The sequence below is a fragment of the Protomyctophum parallelum genome (assembly GCF_964188405.1).
Source record: "Protomyctophum parallelum genome assembly, chromosome: 1".
Classification (NCBI taxonomy): Eukaryota; Metazoa; Chordata; class Actinopteri; order Myctophiformes; family Myctophidae; genus Protomyctophum; species Protomyctophum parallelum.
In genome coordinates this window covers 56,272,834-56,289,852 of record NC_139697.1, presented here as the reverse complement: position 1 = coordinate 56,289,852, position 17,019 = coordinate 56,272,834, and the positions used below count along the sequence as shown (strand labels likewise).

Here is a 17,019-nt window from a genome sequence, read left to right as displayed (position 1 = left end):
TATGGTACGTTGGAAAACAGTCCAAGGCCCCAAGGCAGAGTAGGGAACCTCAACCTCCCAAAGAATTTGTAAGTCAAAGTGTTACTGTATATCCCCTGGCCATGATCAGTTGTGTACTCACAGCATTCCTTGTGTGTATAAACTAAGCAAAATTAAATAAATATATACAGAAAATTTATTTAGTTTTAAACTCGTTGTCGGTTTTTGGTGAGATGTGTCAACAGAACACAACAGCATCAGGAGGCAGTGGTGGTGATGCCTACATTCTGTAAGTTGCCTTTGCAAAGTGTCACATGACTACAGAGATAATATATACTGAATGATGTGTGTGAGGTTTGGACAAAGTCTGTAGGAGTAGTAACACAACATGTTTGCAAAAACCTATGTCATGGTGGTGCTATAACAAAATGTGGGGCAGAGGTTTACCTGGCCTCCAAGGAGTATGTGTCCACAGTTTAATTCTGATTGGTCCATGGTGCCGGAGACAGAGATTATCTTCTCACAGAAGGACACACAGACACACGGATGGACAGGGGCAAAAACATAGTCTTGTCCACGCCTTCGGCCTGTTGGAGACAAAAGAAAAATACAAAAATACCAAGTGATGCACTGGAATGTATATTCTACAAAGGCTATCATTGTGATTGTAGGCCATCTAGCTGAATTATCAATATTCTTTCAGGTATAGTACAGGGGTTGGCAAGTCAGTTTAGCCACGGGCCAACTCTTTTGCAAGCTATATATTTTCACTACAACAGTACAACTCTGTATTATCTTTTACTTCAAAATGACTGGTTCTTATCCCATTCTGACCGGGCACCCATTTTGGTGTCGGCATCATGTTATGCTTTAGCTATTGAAAAATAGCAGATCTACAAGCTCATATCGCGCCACCGAGTGGCGCGATACGAGCTTGTAGGTCTGCTATTTTTGAAAAATCGAAGAACGACTGACATTTTTTAGAATCTGATCTCAGGTCAGAATGGGTTCATCAGACCAGTGTGTGTCCGGCGGAAACCTCGTGTGAATCTGATCTCAGGTCAGAATGGGTTGGGGTTGTGGGACCCGCAGGGCATCCCCAGCTAAATTGTTGATAGGTTAGGAACCAAATGGACCCCTATAGTTATGTATAACTCCAAGAGTGTATAAATCAAACCACCTTTATGGTTTGGTTAATTTGGTATATTTGGTTCCATTTGTACACAATCAAATTAAATAAACAATGCCGATTCGATGGTGTAGATTGGGGTCCCAGACAGACATCACTTAAAATGGGGTCTGTGATCTAATCTAATGCATGTCAAACAGTTCCTTGAAATTAAAAAGGTAGAAACTCAGTTTTCTAAAACACTGGTTCCCAACTAGTGGCATGGTCACAAAAGCCTATCACTAGTCACTACATTGAAGGGAGGCTTAAAAAAATAACTTGTTCTTTTTATTTAATTTAACATATTGTATCCTATAACTTTGTGAGCTACACAACATTTGGGTCTCAGTGTGAATCCAGTAAAGAACTGCTAAAGACATCTTTCCATTCCACCTCTGTTGGTGGTTTAACAGCTTCATTGTACAAGGAGCTCTGAATAACCACCTGTCAATCACTGCAGAATAATGGAGCACCATGACAACTGAAATATACAAACCAGAAAGAGCCTGTGTACAGTATACATACACACACACACACACACACACACACACACACACAGTTAGGGAAATGTAGACAGTCGTTAAAACCAAGGAACTGTGTTGAAGTCTGTCGATTTTGAGGTAGGCTACGTTAGCATTTGTATTTTGTATATTGTCAATCTATTTATTCAGGACTGTTGGTATATCTAGAGGCTAAATATAAAGAAATAAAGCTGATTTAAGTGTTGCTAGACTTGCATCACCTTGGCTTTTTGCAGAACTGCCATCTGCATAGAAATCTATATGTACAAAATAAATCAAAATAATCAAACATACAGAAACAGCAAAGGCAAATTAATAATTAAAGTGGTTTCAAAAGATTAACACTTGTGGCGATTTCTGCAGCAATTGTTGGCGGTAACCACTGACTCAAAGTTGGTGATATCAATGAGCCAACACCGCTCTCAGGATCCTGTGGACAGAATATTCATCCAAAATGCAAACCTGTCACAGACACGTCCCCACCACATGTTGTTTTTACGTACTCGACCATACAGAGGCGAGCTACCAACAGCTGCAGGTAAGTTTGTATTGGTATTTTGCAAGGCTACTCTCGCCAATTGACATCACACATAGTTGTGGTATCATAAGGGGTCTATTTCACTGCAATCTAAGAACCCATCTGTAAAGCATTAAAGGGACACTTCACCCTTTTTGCAAAAAAATATATGTTAATGACGTTTAGAAGCTTTAGAACACTTTCCTGGGGGGCTTTATGTATGTAATATGTGGTTTTAGATATTTTAGATTGTAGCAGTGAGCCTGTTGTCTCTGATGTCATGGACACTGGGCTCACTTCCTTCCTGGACTACATGTTGTCTCAGTAAGACAGCTCTCCCCCTATCCGCAAGGAGGAGCAGTGCACCAAAGAATTATGGGAATTGTAGTCCAGGAAGGTAGTGAGACCAGTGTCCATGACATCAGAGACAACAGGCTCACTGCTACAATCTAAAATAACTAAAACCACATATTACACACATAAATACCCCCAGGAAAGTGATCTAAAGCTTCTAAACGTCATTAACATATATTTTTTTGCAAAAAGGGTGAAGTGTCCCTTTAAGGAAAAATCATAGCTGTGTGAAGTGAGGGGCGCTCTATTCGTACACTCTCAGAGTTAAATAAAGACTCAGGATTTGAAAGAACTTTAAGCACTAGGCAGTTCTCAGGGCCTTATATCCTTTTCTGTGTGCCACCTCTCCCTGCAACTCTGTGGTCTGGTCAGGATTACTCCTCTACCCAGACACTCCGGCAAAGATGGAGACCACGTCACAAGAAGCCTTCTGCCCAAAGCCAGGTTTCCAGTCAGAGAGAGGCAAAGGTTGTAACTTAAACCTAGTGGGTATACATTGTTCATCAGTTATTAGATAATATGTGTATGTCGTGGTTTGTGTGTGTGTGTGTGTGTGTGTGTGTGTGTGTGTGTGTGTGTGTGTGTGTGTGTGTTTTAATTAATTAAAATCAGCCAGAAAACCTTTAATAGTATGTCGGATACTGCAATGTCACAGTACTCAAAATGATTGCCATTGCAACATTCACCCCTACTACACCGTATAAAGTAAGGCATAGTAAGGAAAGATAAGGCAATATGAAACAAGATAGATAACATCTTGTATTAATATCTCACCATGGTAATGATCATCCTACAGGAGAAGATCGGACCTTCCAGAACACACAGCAGGCGTACCCCACACCCTCAGGAGCCTCCGGAACCTCCGAACCAACGGGAAGAAGGAACAACAGCCTAGCACAGAGAGAGGATGAGTGTGAAGGCAGCAGAGGTCAAGCAGAGGTGAAGCTAGCCACTAAGAGTGAAACAAGGTGTCAGCCGGAGAGAATGTCGATGCAGACACAGTACCAGAGGGATTTCCCAGCTCACCCTGTCGTCCACTGCAGAACCCCCGCCCTCCCACAGCCAGACAATATCGCCATCAACCCAGCCCTCAGGTGAGACTGAATGAGCTGAGCTTGCCCGTTATTGATGATAATTTCATTTCTGTAAAGCCTGCTTGAGCTCAGGAATACACTAGACTGGAGTCAAGTAGATTGTATATAGGATATAGGCTATTACTATATAACACAGCGAACAAGGACAATGTCACAGCCATCAAGGGTAGAGGGTACCCACACTGTCTGTTTGTAACATTGTAACAGGTGCATTGGTGTAATCACTCTATGCTGAGATGTGGCCATTCCACCACACAGCTGGCAGAATCAACATGTAGTTTTAGTTGTGTGGTTTTGATTTTTTGAATGAACACATAACTCCTTGCCTGATTGTAACAGGTGCAACTGGTGTAATCAGACTAAGCTTGGCCCCCCCATACAACTGCCTGGAGGAGAAGTGTAATTGTAAGACTGGGGGGTGGGGGGCATATTGCAATAATAATGATGATTGATTGATTGATTGATTCTTTATTGCAGACTCAGGGGAATCCATATCACAGTACAGAACAGCAACACAATAGATAAAAAGATAATAATATAGAAAGAAATATACAATAAAAAGAGTTCCACCATATTCAGTTTCGAACATACAGACAAGTTCGCCAATGGTTCCACAGTCTGGAGGAGAATCTGACAGAACTACGTATCGGGTTAGTGATGACATTGATGATGTCATTTACTGACTCAGATACTCTACACATGAATTTATACATAAGATTTCGTAGCACAGCAGAGCAGGTGGGAACCCCAACACTGACAAACATTTGGCTTGCACTGGAGCTTCTTGGAGCTCTCAGAAGCAGCCTCATACAGTCATTGTAGGCCACTGTCAATCGTCTGAAACTGGCCTGCTTGTAGCGGCACCACAGGTGGGCGGTGTACAGGGGTGTACAAAAGGATTTAAAAAGTGAGATCTTCACCGGTACTGAGCACATGCTAAATCTTCGACACAGCATGTTTCCTTGCGCATACAGCATCCGACGCTCCGAATAAGCATCCGAATAAGAGGGATTGTCATAGCATATGGATGTGTCCAGCAGATTTGACATGTGGTGTGATTGCTTTTTTCACTCACCCAGTGATGAAAACCCTGCATCCAATTGAGCCAGTAATTTGTCGCTGTGTGTGTGTGTGTGTGTGTTAATTCACAGGACAGACTTCAGAACGGTTCAGATGGAGACTTACCCTTGTTGGCCTTTGATCAAACACACGCGTCATGGCAGGCAGAGAGGAAAAACAAACACCTTCTGAGAGATGGTTCATTACACACAATATCAACAGTCAACAACCACACCCACATATTGCATAGACCCTGTGTCTATGCAATATTTAATTGTTATTAAGTGTGGAATATTGATTAATAATTGACAATACAACATTCCTCTTTTTAAGTTGTTCTTTGTGATCTCTTTAGAACTTCTTGAGGCCACTTTAGGGTACAGACAAATTTGCAGAGAAATACTGAAGTATACAAAGACTGATTCCATAAAGAAGTGTTCAAAAATTTATCAAAATAGCAGAAGGGGAGACAAAACACAGAGGGGAGACAAAACACAGGACAGTTGATACTTATATTTGAACACTAGGGGGAGATATTTACTAAATAGTTTCTCTCCTGTCTTAGCATAGAGATGTTTGGCCACACTTATGGCTCTTTAACCCTACCCCTCATCCCTTGCCCCTTCCCCCTACATAATGAGTGTCAAGGGATAGGGGGATAAATCATCCCCCTAGGAATTGGAACGTCCCTAAATATTGAACGTAACCATTAACGTTACCTTTCCAATCAAGTAAACAACCTTTCCTTCACAGTCCACATATACAGGTCCATCTCAACTCATTTTAAATTAGAATATTTTGTAAAAGTAAATTTTCTTCTGTAATATAATTAAAAAAGCTCATGAAAATCAAAAAATCCTATCTCAATGAATTAGAATATTTTACGAGACCCCTAATTAGTTGAGATGGACCTGTAGAACCAGTAATGAATGAACCTGTAGCCCGTTGCTGTAGTGTACACAGACTAATCACAACTGAATAATTGTATGACTTCTTTTCAGTTTTCTAGACAATAGAATCCTAAAATACGACAATAAAAGATCTGGTGAAGGCCAGATAGAGCGTATTTGTAAAATAAATTATTTTCTGAGGATGTTCTTGTAGATTATAAGAAACTCATAATTACTTCAGCCTTATCCTGTTTGCTGCTCCATGGTAGATCATAGCTCTGGTCCATAGCCAATGCTTCTAGGACCAGAGCTAGCACACTAGAACACTCACAAATCGTTCATGTCCCTGCTTTGCACAATCATATTGACCACTTAGTCAATATGATTGTGGAGGGAAAAAAACAGTTTGTAAAATATGATTTCCATGATAGAAATTTCATAGCCACAATTGACTTTTATTGTAGTATGTTTTTAACATTCATTAACATGAATATTACTTCTTCTCTCCACTGACAGTCACATTTCCCTGCATGGTAAGGTCAGCTAAATAACAATTTCTTGCAGGACGCATTAGGACCCCCCCAGAAAAAATAAAATAAAATGGAATGTTCAACGCAATGTCTGTTTCACTTTAGTTTCAGTACCCACTGTAAATCCTCCAGCCAACATCTTTAATAAGATAACAACTGGGGTGGGCACTACTATGGCTAGTGCTCCAGCATCACTGTATGTCTGTCAAGTGTCAACAAGTTATTTTGACTCCTCTCATGTTGTTGTGTTCATCTCCTGTCCCTGTGTCTGTACTTATCAGCATGTCTTCTGTCATCTCTGTCTCTTTCAGAACTCCTGTCCCTCTTGTTGTCTCGGTACGAGTCTCCTCTTTCTCTCCCTCTGTCACGGTCGTCTCTCCTTCCTCTTCCCGATCCCCACTCAGTGTCCCTGTGGCGATCTTCCTTCTCCCTTCCACCTCTCTCGCAGTCTCTCCCTCCTCCTCCTGCAGCCCATTCCGGCATAAAGTTCATTCCGAGGTTGATGGGTTTCCTAAAAGGCCTGTCTTTCCCACCGAAACGCAACTGGCCGGACTCTTTCTTCCCTCCTTGCCCGCCTCCCAGCCGCCGCGGCACCCATCCTTTGAGAGTCCTCTCCTGCTCGAAGTCAACGAACAACTCGTGTTGATCCACCACCACTTTGTTGGCTTCCCTCCGAGCCCGAACCACAGCTCTCTCCTCTTTATATTCAATGAACGCGTAGCCCTTGGAGAATCCCGTCACGATGTCCCTCACCAGTCGCAAACGGTTGATGTCTCCAAACTTGGAGAATACTTCGTATAGCTTGTCGTCTGTCGTCTGGGGGTTCAGGCGGGCGACGAACAGGGTGAGGAGCGGGTCCCCCGCGACACCTTTGTTTGGCTTGTAGCGGCCGAACATCGCCCTCCACACCGCTCGGTCGTGGGGCTCCACGTCGGTGCCGTCGATACTGCCCGCTTTGAGCGGGTCGTAAACCTTCGCTATTGCACTCCATTCGTTCATGGTCTCCTAACTACAATGGATGAGATTAAGCAAACACTTTCACCAGTTTTTTCCTCTAATAACAAGTTGCCATAGAGCCCAATAGAACGCCGAGCTGCCTCGTCTGCCTCTGCCTGCTGTTGCGTCCTACTTTTCGTTTTCTTTTGCTAGTATCGTTGGTACGTCAACAAAAACAATCCGAAGCGGATGTGTACGAGTGCGTCAAAACAAGTGTTCCGTCAGGAAACAAAGGTTCTTCTGGTTTTCGGCAGACTAGATGCCTTCCGGCCTCTATGCTTCCGGCACATGCTGCCCTCAACTGGTTATAACTCCTTTTGGATTCTCCTCAGTGCAAAATAATTTACAGTGCCTTGCCCTAGTGAGTATATATATATGAAAGGTGCCTACCCGAATATCCCCTTGCTGACATTTCAGATTCTCAGCCACAGCTGGCTGAGTTGGTGCAAATCCCTCTCTCAACGTATTGTCCAGCTCTTCAGCACTTATGTCCACATTCAAAAACATCCTAGCCACGTCCAGCACCATAATAATCCACTCCGATTTGCGTGGTAACAGCCAAAAAGCTCCTTTTGTCCATACACAAGTTTCTCCCATGAGTCCCATCTCCCTTCCCCCCTCTGAAACCTTTTGCTCTGTCACAGCTCTGTTCCCCCCCATTTTCCCTCACTGTATATTGTATCTTTTCCCTTTTTTGCTTCCCATATGATGAATTCCTGTTCTGTACTTTAGCTACATAGAAATGTCTATTTGTATGTCTCTAAATGTTTTGATGAATTGAACAATGTGGACCCTGTTGTAAACAAGTGTAATGCTTAATTGGGTCGTCCACTCACAGTTGACAGTCTTTGTATTGAGTTTGTGCTTAAAATGTACTGTAAATTCTACAAACTGTTAATAAATATTTCAATCAATCAAAAAAGCCACACACATGTTCCTCCCCTCCAGTCTCTTGACAGCAAGCATCAGCCCCCTCCAGTCTCTTGACACCTTTTCCTTCCTCCTAATCAAGGAAACAAAGGCAGCACCTTTGTGAAAATAAAACGTTCATCAAACACAAATTGATTGGCTAAATTGGTCTTTAAATGATCACACCAATATTAAGGACCAATGAAAAAAAGGGGGGACAAAAACGTTGAATGCCTCTTATCAAGTTGCAACTTGCAAGAAATGGTTCATAATAGGCTAAGAAAAGAGTAATATCAGCAATCTCATAAGAATAACAGATTCATATCAGCAATCAATGCTGTAGTGGTTAGAGCATATGCATTTCACACAGAAGGTTGTGTGGGTTCGAACCCTGCCTGGAGTTGACGTCAGTAAGGACATGCGGTCGCAACGGGTCCCTAACACTAAGGTCACATTCTCACCTAATACTTCGGTAGACTCAATGCGTATGGATGGGGAAATTGGGAATCTTGCATATTGAATTGGCTGCGGTTTGCCTTCACACTGTCATCCGCAGCAATTGGAAACGCAGCAGGGGGGACCTTTAACATTGTGTTCCATTCATAAACTAGCCTACACAGTGAAATCTATGGTAATAAAATTACACTCATAACGTGCATGTGTCGTGCCGTCGCCCTTCTGGGACCCCCCTCTCTCTCTTTACGCACGCAGCCGCCACACACTGTTCTTTTGGGCATGGAGGCTCAGCGCTAAGCGCACTGATATAACTCCCCAGTCCCCACACAGTGACAGGCTGACAGCACTCCATGTTTACGGCACGCACAGACAGACAGACAGAATATTCTGTAGGCTATAATAGGCTACACTGCAGTGTTTTTATGTGTTTTCTTAAGCAATTGATTAATGTACACGTCCTCATTTCGATCAGGGCTTCAGTCTCCTCATTCGACCACGTCTATCCACAGTAACGGGACATCTTTGCGCTGCGTAAAATATGCCTTCTCCGTCTCCAACTGTGTTCAGCTCCTCACCCGCCACATTGTTTGCTTCATTTCCTTTATTTACTGCGGATTGCATTCACACCTGCACCGAATCGTAGTCAAGTGCGATTGGAAGCGAAGCGAAACCCCCGTTTTGGGGCGGAGTAAAATGCGGTTCTTTGCTGTGCATTAGGATTAGAATGAGCCTTCACACCTGCCAAACGAAGCACACTTTCTGAAAATGCGCAACAGGATTCGTTTTAATCGCAGCAAAGCTCTCTGGTGAGAATGTGACCTAAATCAAATGGGTTCAGATCTGAGCCAAGTATGCTGAGGAGGCATATCTGAGACGCAAAAACAAATCCATACCTCAGAGATTCTGAACAGTGCACAGCAAAACGTTTTTCATTCAATTTGATTTTCACGCAATACCTATATATAATAATACCTATAATTAGATCACCCTACCACGTAACCAACTACCACAAGATCTAAATGTTTCAGTGGGAAAGTGGGAGACCACCTAACTCCAAAATAAGCTGTTTTGTTTTGTTAACAGAACTCTGAAAACCTGAAACCAGTCTTTCCACAGGTACTGCCAAAAGCCTGGCGACAGTTAGGTTCCACGTACTGTATCATCATTGGTGTCTAAATGTGAAACATCTAAACACTACTGTATAAAAGTTAAAAAGCCAAATATTGCAACCAGTCAGTGTGACTCAGCATATTTGCTATAGCACTCCTGCAACTTGAAGTTGCACAACAGCAAATAGTAAAAAGGATTCAAATGCCATTCCAGTCAGGTTTGCAGTAAATTAGTTGACAACATGGTGTCAATAAGTGCCTGTAAAAGTAACTAAAGACAGTGAAACAGACGTCAATACAAGCATGAAATACAGGATGCACTAGTTTACAAAATATATTTAATAACCCAGTGAAAACACAACCATCAATATGTAATTCACATTGAATCCAGCATTATAAAAGGACAGCTGTTAATTATATTCTATGTACAGTAGTCATACTGATATTAATTCAATCCATTATAGTGTACGGTCACATTTACTGCACTACTGAGATAGATGACGTGTTCTCCATCTTCCCTACTCAAACACACCATACAGTCCAGGATGTTGCATACTGTACTGTATGTCCACTCTGTGTATTCTTTAACCAGTCTCATTACATATCTTCAACGCTCCATTTGTAAGCTTCCTCCTGAACCGCTTGTTTCTCCGATATCCTGGTGTAGCGTTTCTTTTCAAACCCGTTTGACCTGGAAGAGACCCACACAAAATTCTTCTATGGATGTTTGGAGACCCAGGTTTTAATTTATACCGTTAAAAGCCACTCATACTCACCCAAGCAATACACACAATTGGTTCAAACAAACATTGTGTGTCACACAGCCAGGCATACAGTTACATATACAAGTAAGACGCGCAAACGCGGGAAGCGAACGCAGCTCGTGTGTGTGTGGTTGTGTGTGTATGTGTGTGTGTGGTTGTGTGTGTATGTGTGTGTGTGTGTGTGTGTGTGTGTGCTACAGCTGCGCCCTGTGTGTGTGTGTGTGTGTGTGCTACAGCTGCGCCCTCTGGTGGCGGGCGGGTGGTGTAACAGCGTGACACACACACACACACACAGACATTCAGCCCTTGCTGTCATAGTAAGTGGCTCACTGCGTTCGCAAACACCACCAACACACATGCATGCAAGCAGAATAGAACAAAAACACTCTCAAACACACTCTGACAAACACAAAACACAGTAGTGTAGTGACGAAACAGTAAAAGTATATCTAAAAGTAGATCAATATAGCTCAGTAGCCAGATTTTAGGATGTGCAGTTTGTTTCCTACGATATCGAGTCTGTACGAATGCTGCCTAAAACCTGCTTTGCTGTATGTCTTTTTTTTAAATATATTTTTTTATCCCACGATGTTTTAACCCATTCTGACCTGAGATCAGATTCATACGAGGTTTCCGCCGGACACACACTGGTCTGACGAACCCATTCTGACCTGAGATCAGATTCTAAAAATGTCAGTCGTTCTTCGATTTTTCAAAAAATAGCAGACCTACAAGCTCGTATCGCGCCACTCGGTGGCGCGATATGAGCTTGTAGATCTGCTATTTTTAAATAGCTAAAGCATAACATGATGCTGACACCAAAATGGGTGCCCGTTCAGAATGGGTTAACCTATTTTTCACCCCTGTGTCAATTATCTAATGTGATCCTGGGCTCTACACACCCTCCGCCAACCTGGGGAGAGCAACGGACTTGAACTCATGCTTCCTTCATGCCTGAGTGTCCAAGTTGCTCCTTTGCACCTGACAGGGGGGAGTTTCCCTGGTTGGACATAGCGCGTGGAAGGAACACGTTATTCCAACCAGTTCCTTTCCCCTCCATCAGGCGCCCCGGCTGGCCAGGGGGAGGCAGTTTAGAGACCAGGATTACTGCATGTTTTTTGTGAGGGTACCTACCCTAGGGTATGTCTAATGCATGTTAATAAATACTATTTCTAAGCTTGATCAACGGGACTGGTCTGAGTCATTTCGTCTGGTGAAGATACATCCCTGGGTCTTCCAGTACCTTTCCACAACAATAGTCACACACACATTACCTGTCCACCCCATCCCAGCGATAGCCGGGTAGGAGGTTGAATCGGTTGGGTGGCGGCATGGGACCTTTGTATCGTGGTCTCTCTGAGAAAACATAGGAAGTTGGAAAAAGTCAAATGCTGATGATGGCTTGCACATGTTTTCATGTTACATTCAAGTAAGTGTGTGGGGTTGCTGTCTGACTACTTGGAGCTAACAAACTATAAAAAATATTCACCAGTAAGTACACACCATTTCACAAACAATGTTGGTGTAACTAAAATATGTACCTAAATATACAGGTATATAGTTTTTTTTACTTGCATCAACTTCCAAGAGTTCCTGGTTTTACACACAAAACCCTAGTGCAGATTTGCATTTTGACAGTGTGATCGGCTCTCAAGACATGCCTTACCACATTTACATTAAACAACAATCTTGCCCAAAATGACTTGGATTGATTTGTTGGTGAATTAAATTAGAATGAGTATTCAGACATTCACTCGAACATTGTGCATAATATTCAAAGATTCGAAACATTTATTTGGGACAGCCACATTATGCCCTGACCTTTGATGCCCGATGCCTTGGAGTTGCGGTCTTTCTTGCGTCTGAGCATGGCCGCCATCGGGTCTCCGTCCCTCAACTGCTCTCGCAGCATCCGGTCCAGGTCCTCGTCATCACGATGACGTGCCAGAGGCTTATGGGCCTCATGCACTGCGTCTTCCAGTTTCTGGTGCTGCATTTGTGACTGAACTAACCTACGCACAGAAACATGCACACAAACACACAGGTAGACAAGATACACACAGCACACATATTTGAACACACAGTGATGGTTTAAAGCCAGAACTAGCATCGAAGAGTGTTTAGAAAAACAGCAATGACAGTTTATGGTTCCATGAATTAGTAGATGGAATAGAATTACAGTATGCAACTTGAGGTAATGTAGAAAAGTTGACTATTTATCCTCTAAAATAATCTCCCAAATTAAAAGCTTACACGACCATTTGATAGAATATTGACACAATTACATTCACATGAAATAATGGGAAATAAAGTCACAGTGTGTGAGTATCTGGGGATATACAAATGTAAAAATTACTGGTCAATACAGATGGGCCAATATTGCTAATAGATCACTGTTCACATACTGTATGTACATTGGTAAACTTTAACACATTACAAGCCCCAGCATCTCATTCCACAAATACCAAAATATTACACCCTCTCTCTTACCCTTTACCCCACTGAGCGTATTTCTCATCTTTCACTGCTTTTTCTTCAGCCTTCCTCTTCTGTTCTTCCCTTTCTGTTTCCAGATCCCTTCTTTTGCCACTCTTGTCTCTGAACACAGTCTGGGCATTGCGGGCCTCCTCTGGAGAGGAGGAAGAGTGTTAAAATATCGCATTAGATAACGTAGTTCAACTTCACAAGTCAACATCTTTGTAACATTACAGTGTTGGGATTTAGCTGAGAACCAGTGAGCAGGTTGGGGTACAGGATCTTTTCTCAAGAGCATTGCAGTTCACCCCATCTATGCCCAAACAGACAACCCACTTACTGGTTTCCCACCCAAGGACATTGACAATTTGTGTTTATTGGATTGCTTGGCCAAGCTAAAGGCACCACTGCTGGGAATCAAACCAGGGTCTCTGCCGTGGTGGGTAGAGTGATGTAACCTCTCCACCAGCTAGACGCCCTGAATTAAAATGTACTTTAATTTGTATTTTTAGTTGTACATTTGTATTGTATTTGCTTTGTTCAGGACCCCAAGAAGACTAGAGGCTCTTTCATGCATCTCTAATGGGGATCCTTTAACAGTTTCCGTGCCGCGAATGGATTACTCCAGGTTAATGTCGCTGCCGTATCGGACATACCCGCCTTTTGTTTTATGTGTTTAATCCGCCGTAATGTAATGAATCAAAAGAAAATCCGTCTTCGTCGCGGAGTATGAGACTGGATGCCTTCGCTGTGATGACGAAACCGGAAATCGTCACATGCTGTGGGCTGCTAGGGCTTCTGGGAAATTGAGGCCAATGGAAATGCATTGGGTGCAACGCCTCATTGAAACCAATCTTGTGTGCGTCTTCCGGGTGCACCAAGATGGTGGATGCTACACACAGATCATAACAAACCACGGGAGCTTTTTTTGATGGATTTTCGCGGATTAAAAGCCCAAATAATTCAGCGTATGCTCTAAAGGTAATACAACAATCTCGGCAGTGAAGGGGGGTTGATTAAAATGCGGGTTAATCGTAAAAAACAGTCAAACTGTTAATAAACATAAATACAGTGAGTGGACCCTGATGAGCCTTTTCAGTCATTGCTCCTAAACTGTGGAACCAGCCACCTAGCCGTGTCAGGCTGGCTCCAACACTACCCGTTTTTAAAACATCTTAAAACTAATTTCTATTCCCTGGCTTTTAAACCGTGATGAATGTGTACTCCTGAGTGTTTGATTTTATTGTATATTTTATTACTGTATTGTATTATGTTTTATTGCTGGTTTGCCTAATTGTACCGCACTTTGGTCAACTTTGTTGTTTTAAATGTGCTATATGTCCATCATGTAGAACTATTAGAGCCTACAGTAGAAGTGTCTTTGAAGATGGTAGATAAATGTAACTGAACCATTCAGTATCCATTAGAGTTTAGACACTGCCAAAATGTTCTAAACAAAGTTTCAGTGGAATAAAGTAAAGAAAAGTTGAGCTGACCAGCGAGTCCATCGTTGTTTTTCTCTCTGCGTCGGTTCTCCTCCTGTTCTTTCCTTAGAATGTCTACGGAAACCAGACCAGCAGCTCCTCCTGAGAGCATCCTCTGGCTCTGGAAACAAAGGGGGAAAAAAACACCACATTTTATTTCACTTTAGTTATTTCACAGAATTATGCAGACACTTCAAGGGCGCATCAATAGAATAAATTCTAATCCATAGATCATTAACCATACTCACTAAATAAAATCATTTGGGCATTTTCCACGAGCGGTATATAACATGTCTTTGGACATAAGCTTCCAACAAAGATTTTGAGAGTGGAAAATGTTATGTCACAATGAGGTAATTGTTCCAGTGTCTTAGATACTTATATATCTAAGACAAAATCAGTCAGCTGCAAATAACAAGGAGGTTGAAGATTCTTTAACTGTCTGGTGTTGTGCACTTGAAATCGCTTATTGCCTCATTTGCCTGCCAGTGCCTAGTCAGAGAAACCACTGTGCCGAGTGTGCTGGGGGTTCATTTTTGGCCAATTGCCCGTTTATCGCCTTCAAAATAGAGGCTTCCACCTCCAACTGAATTGGTGTCATTATTTCACCTCTGATTGCCCAGGTCTGCGAGGAGGAGAGAGGTCATCACCCGATGCCCTTCCACCCCGCATTCGTCTCCTTGGTGGTGACTGGTCTCCGTCAGAGCCCTGACCTGTATCTGGCCTTCTATTGGGTGGAGATTGGGCCCTCCTTGGTGGGGATTGGTCAGAGTCCGAACCACCTCCCCTTTGTGTTTTTTTTCTGGGAGGTGATGTGTCAGAGTCGTGTCTGTTTTGAGCTCGCTTTGCTGGCGGTGACCGTTGAGAATCAGGTGAATGTTTTCTCCTGACAGGTGACAGATCTGCAAAAGAAAGTGCTCTTTCATGCATTCAGGCACTGCAGTGAAACTTGAAAATAAGTGTCTCAGTTTTGTATTGTAAATCTCAATAAAATATACTTTAAGCAGCCACCCGTAAACCCCAGGTTCAGCATCACAATATACCTCTCAATACTCACCTCTGCTATGTCCCTTCTGAGCTCTCCCTGAATGTTTGTTTGACCGAGGGGGTGAGGAGCTTTGGTCAGGTTTTTTGCGAGAGCCAGAGCATCGTCCTGGAGGAGACTGGTCTGGAGAGTTTTCATGACGTGCCTTCCTGAGCAACGAGGCCTCTGGCGAGTCATGTCCGGTCCTCTTCACCGATGGGGCCTCTGGTGAGTCATGTATGATCCTGCTCATCGATGAGGCCTCTGGCGAGTCGTGTCTGGTTCTGCTCACCGAGGGAGGCTCTGGCGAGTCATGGCGAGTCCTTACTTCAGTATCAGGCTCAGGAGAATGAGATACCCTCAACTCCTCCTCTTCCTCTGTAGCTTTATCTTCATCAGCTAAGAAGAAAGAACACTCGACATGACTTATTTTATTAAAAAAAGGAAAGTGCTGGACAATGCAAGTCACCTGGTTTTAAGATGGTGCAAAAGATGTTGTCTTCTTCAGACATGGTTGCAGACACGTTGCTTCATACATTTCTTATTACCTCCCAACACTCTCCACTTGTTGCTGACCCTGAATGACTCCAGCTGCTTCACCTCCTCTGGCCGATCATCAATTACGTCAGCAACCTGAGTAGACAAGAAACAACATGGTATAGCAATTGTCAGGTCAACGCCAGGCTAGAATACTCATAGTAGGCCAGTCAATCTAAGATTTGACCCAAAATAAATTGCAATAGTAATTGTTCAAGGTTTTTATGATGCATCCATATAACATATTAAACATTGTGTATTATATACATTTTGGATCATGGTAAATTCAGGGGTTGAAAGTTGGAGCACCATTAAAAACACAAAAAACACTCCTTGGGCTAAAAACAGTCATAGCCACTTTCCCAAATGTGGCCAAACGTGATAGCGTAATAGAGCGACGTCATGACTCACATTGTTGTGTATTAGCCCGTCACAACAACTATTGCAAAATGGAAACAGTGCTAGACCATGGCATGCACCAGTGCCGGTCAGGAAAAATAAATAAATAGACCAGGCATCCCCCAATGGTGCAGACCCCCCCAGCAGCTATGCCTGTGATGTCATGTGGCAGCCAAGTCTATGGACTTTTATGTTTGCTTTAAACATGCCCCCCTGACATACAAAAGCAAAGGCTTTTTTTCTTTTTCTTGAATGTACAACTTTCTTTTAGTCCAAAATGTTTTATAAGTTGTTAACACACCCACAAAATGTAAAACAAACCAAGCCATAGACTTTATAGGGTCTTCTATATATATATATTAAATACTATTTTATTACCCCAACCCAGATATTATGCGTATGGCTGGTACAGTGGGTGCACACTAGCCACTTATACGAGACTGGTTTATTCCAAACTAGCCACATGACGCTCGTCCTTCACGTCCCAGGGCTAATTCCAAAGTACCAAACATGACATGTTTTCAATTAATCTCTCAAGACCCCTGCTCCTGTTTAACACAAAACATGCCCTGAGGCAAAAGCCCTGAATGGGTTTCCAGATTGGTTAGTAAATAAACCAGTCTAATGTAGTGTCTTATAGCTAACTAAATAGCACAAAGCTAGCTATGGCATTAGCTAGATCAACTTACCACAGGAGCTTCATCATCTTCGTCCTCCTCAGCTTCCTTGTCCTCCTCGCTAACGATCTGCCTCC

The 17,019-nt window shown here is 42.8% G+C and overlaps 2 protein-coding genes across 2 annotated transcripts in view; both read right to left on the bottom strand.

The window, feature by feature from the left end:
* Positions 1 to 5,655: 5,655 nt before the first annotated feature.
* On the bottom strand, positions 5,656 to 7,290 carry snrnp35 (small nuclear ribonucleoprotein 35 (U11/U12)). The gene has a single exon (XM_083772228.1). The coding sequence runs from the start codon at positions 7,109 to 7,111 to the stop codon at positions 6,362 to 6,364; it is 750 nt and encodes a 249-aa protein (XP_083628354.1). The 5' UTR covers positions 7,112 to 7,290; the 3' UTR covers positions 5,656 to 6,361.
* Positions 7,291 to 9,903: 2,613 nt separating this feature from the next.
* The window catches only part of bud13 (BUD13 homolog), a 7,412-nt gene continuing 296 nt past the window's right edge, over positions 9,904 to 17,019 (bottom strand). The window contains exons 2-10 of the mRNA XM_083783909.1: positions 16,955 to 17,019; positions 15,878 to 15,962; positions 15,363 to 15,728; positions 14,915 to 15,207; positions 14,318 to 14,426; positions 12,837 to 12,975; positions 12,168 to 12,358; positions 11,621 to 11,702; positions 9,904 to 10,273 (exon numbers count right to left, since the gene is read on the bottom strand). The exon at positions 16,955 to 17,019 is cut by the window's right edge and continues 29 nt beyond it. Of these exons, the coding sequence (XP_083640035.1) occupies positions 10,180 to 10,273; positions 11,621 to 11,702; positions 12,168 to 12,358; positions 12,837 to 12,975; positions 14,318 to 14,426; positions 14,915 to 15,207; positions 15,363 to 15,728; positions 15,878 to 15,962; positions 16,955 to 17,019 (1,424 nt within the window). The 3' untranslated portion in view covers positions 9,904 to 10,179. The remainder of the gene's footprint in view (positions 10,274 to 11,620; positions 11,703 to 12,167; positions 12,359 to 12,836; positions 12,976 to 14,317; positions 14,427 to 14,914; positions 15,208 to 15,362; positions 15,729 to 15,877; positions 15,963 to 16,954) is intronic.

Excerpts from the sequence above, each read along its gene's own strand:
- snrnp35 (XM_083772228.1), bottom strand. The coding sequence starts at position 7,111 with ATGAACGAATGGAGTGCAATAGCGAAGGTTTACGACCCGCTCAAAGCG.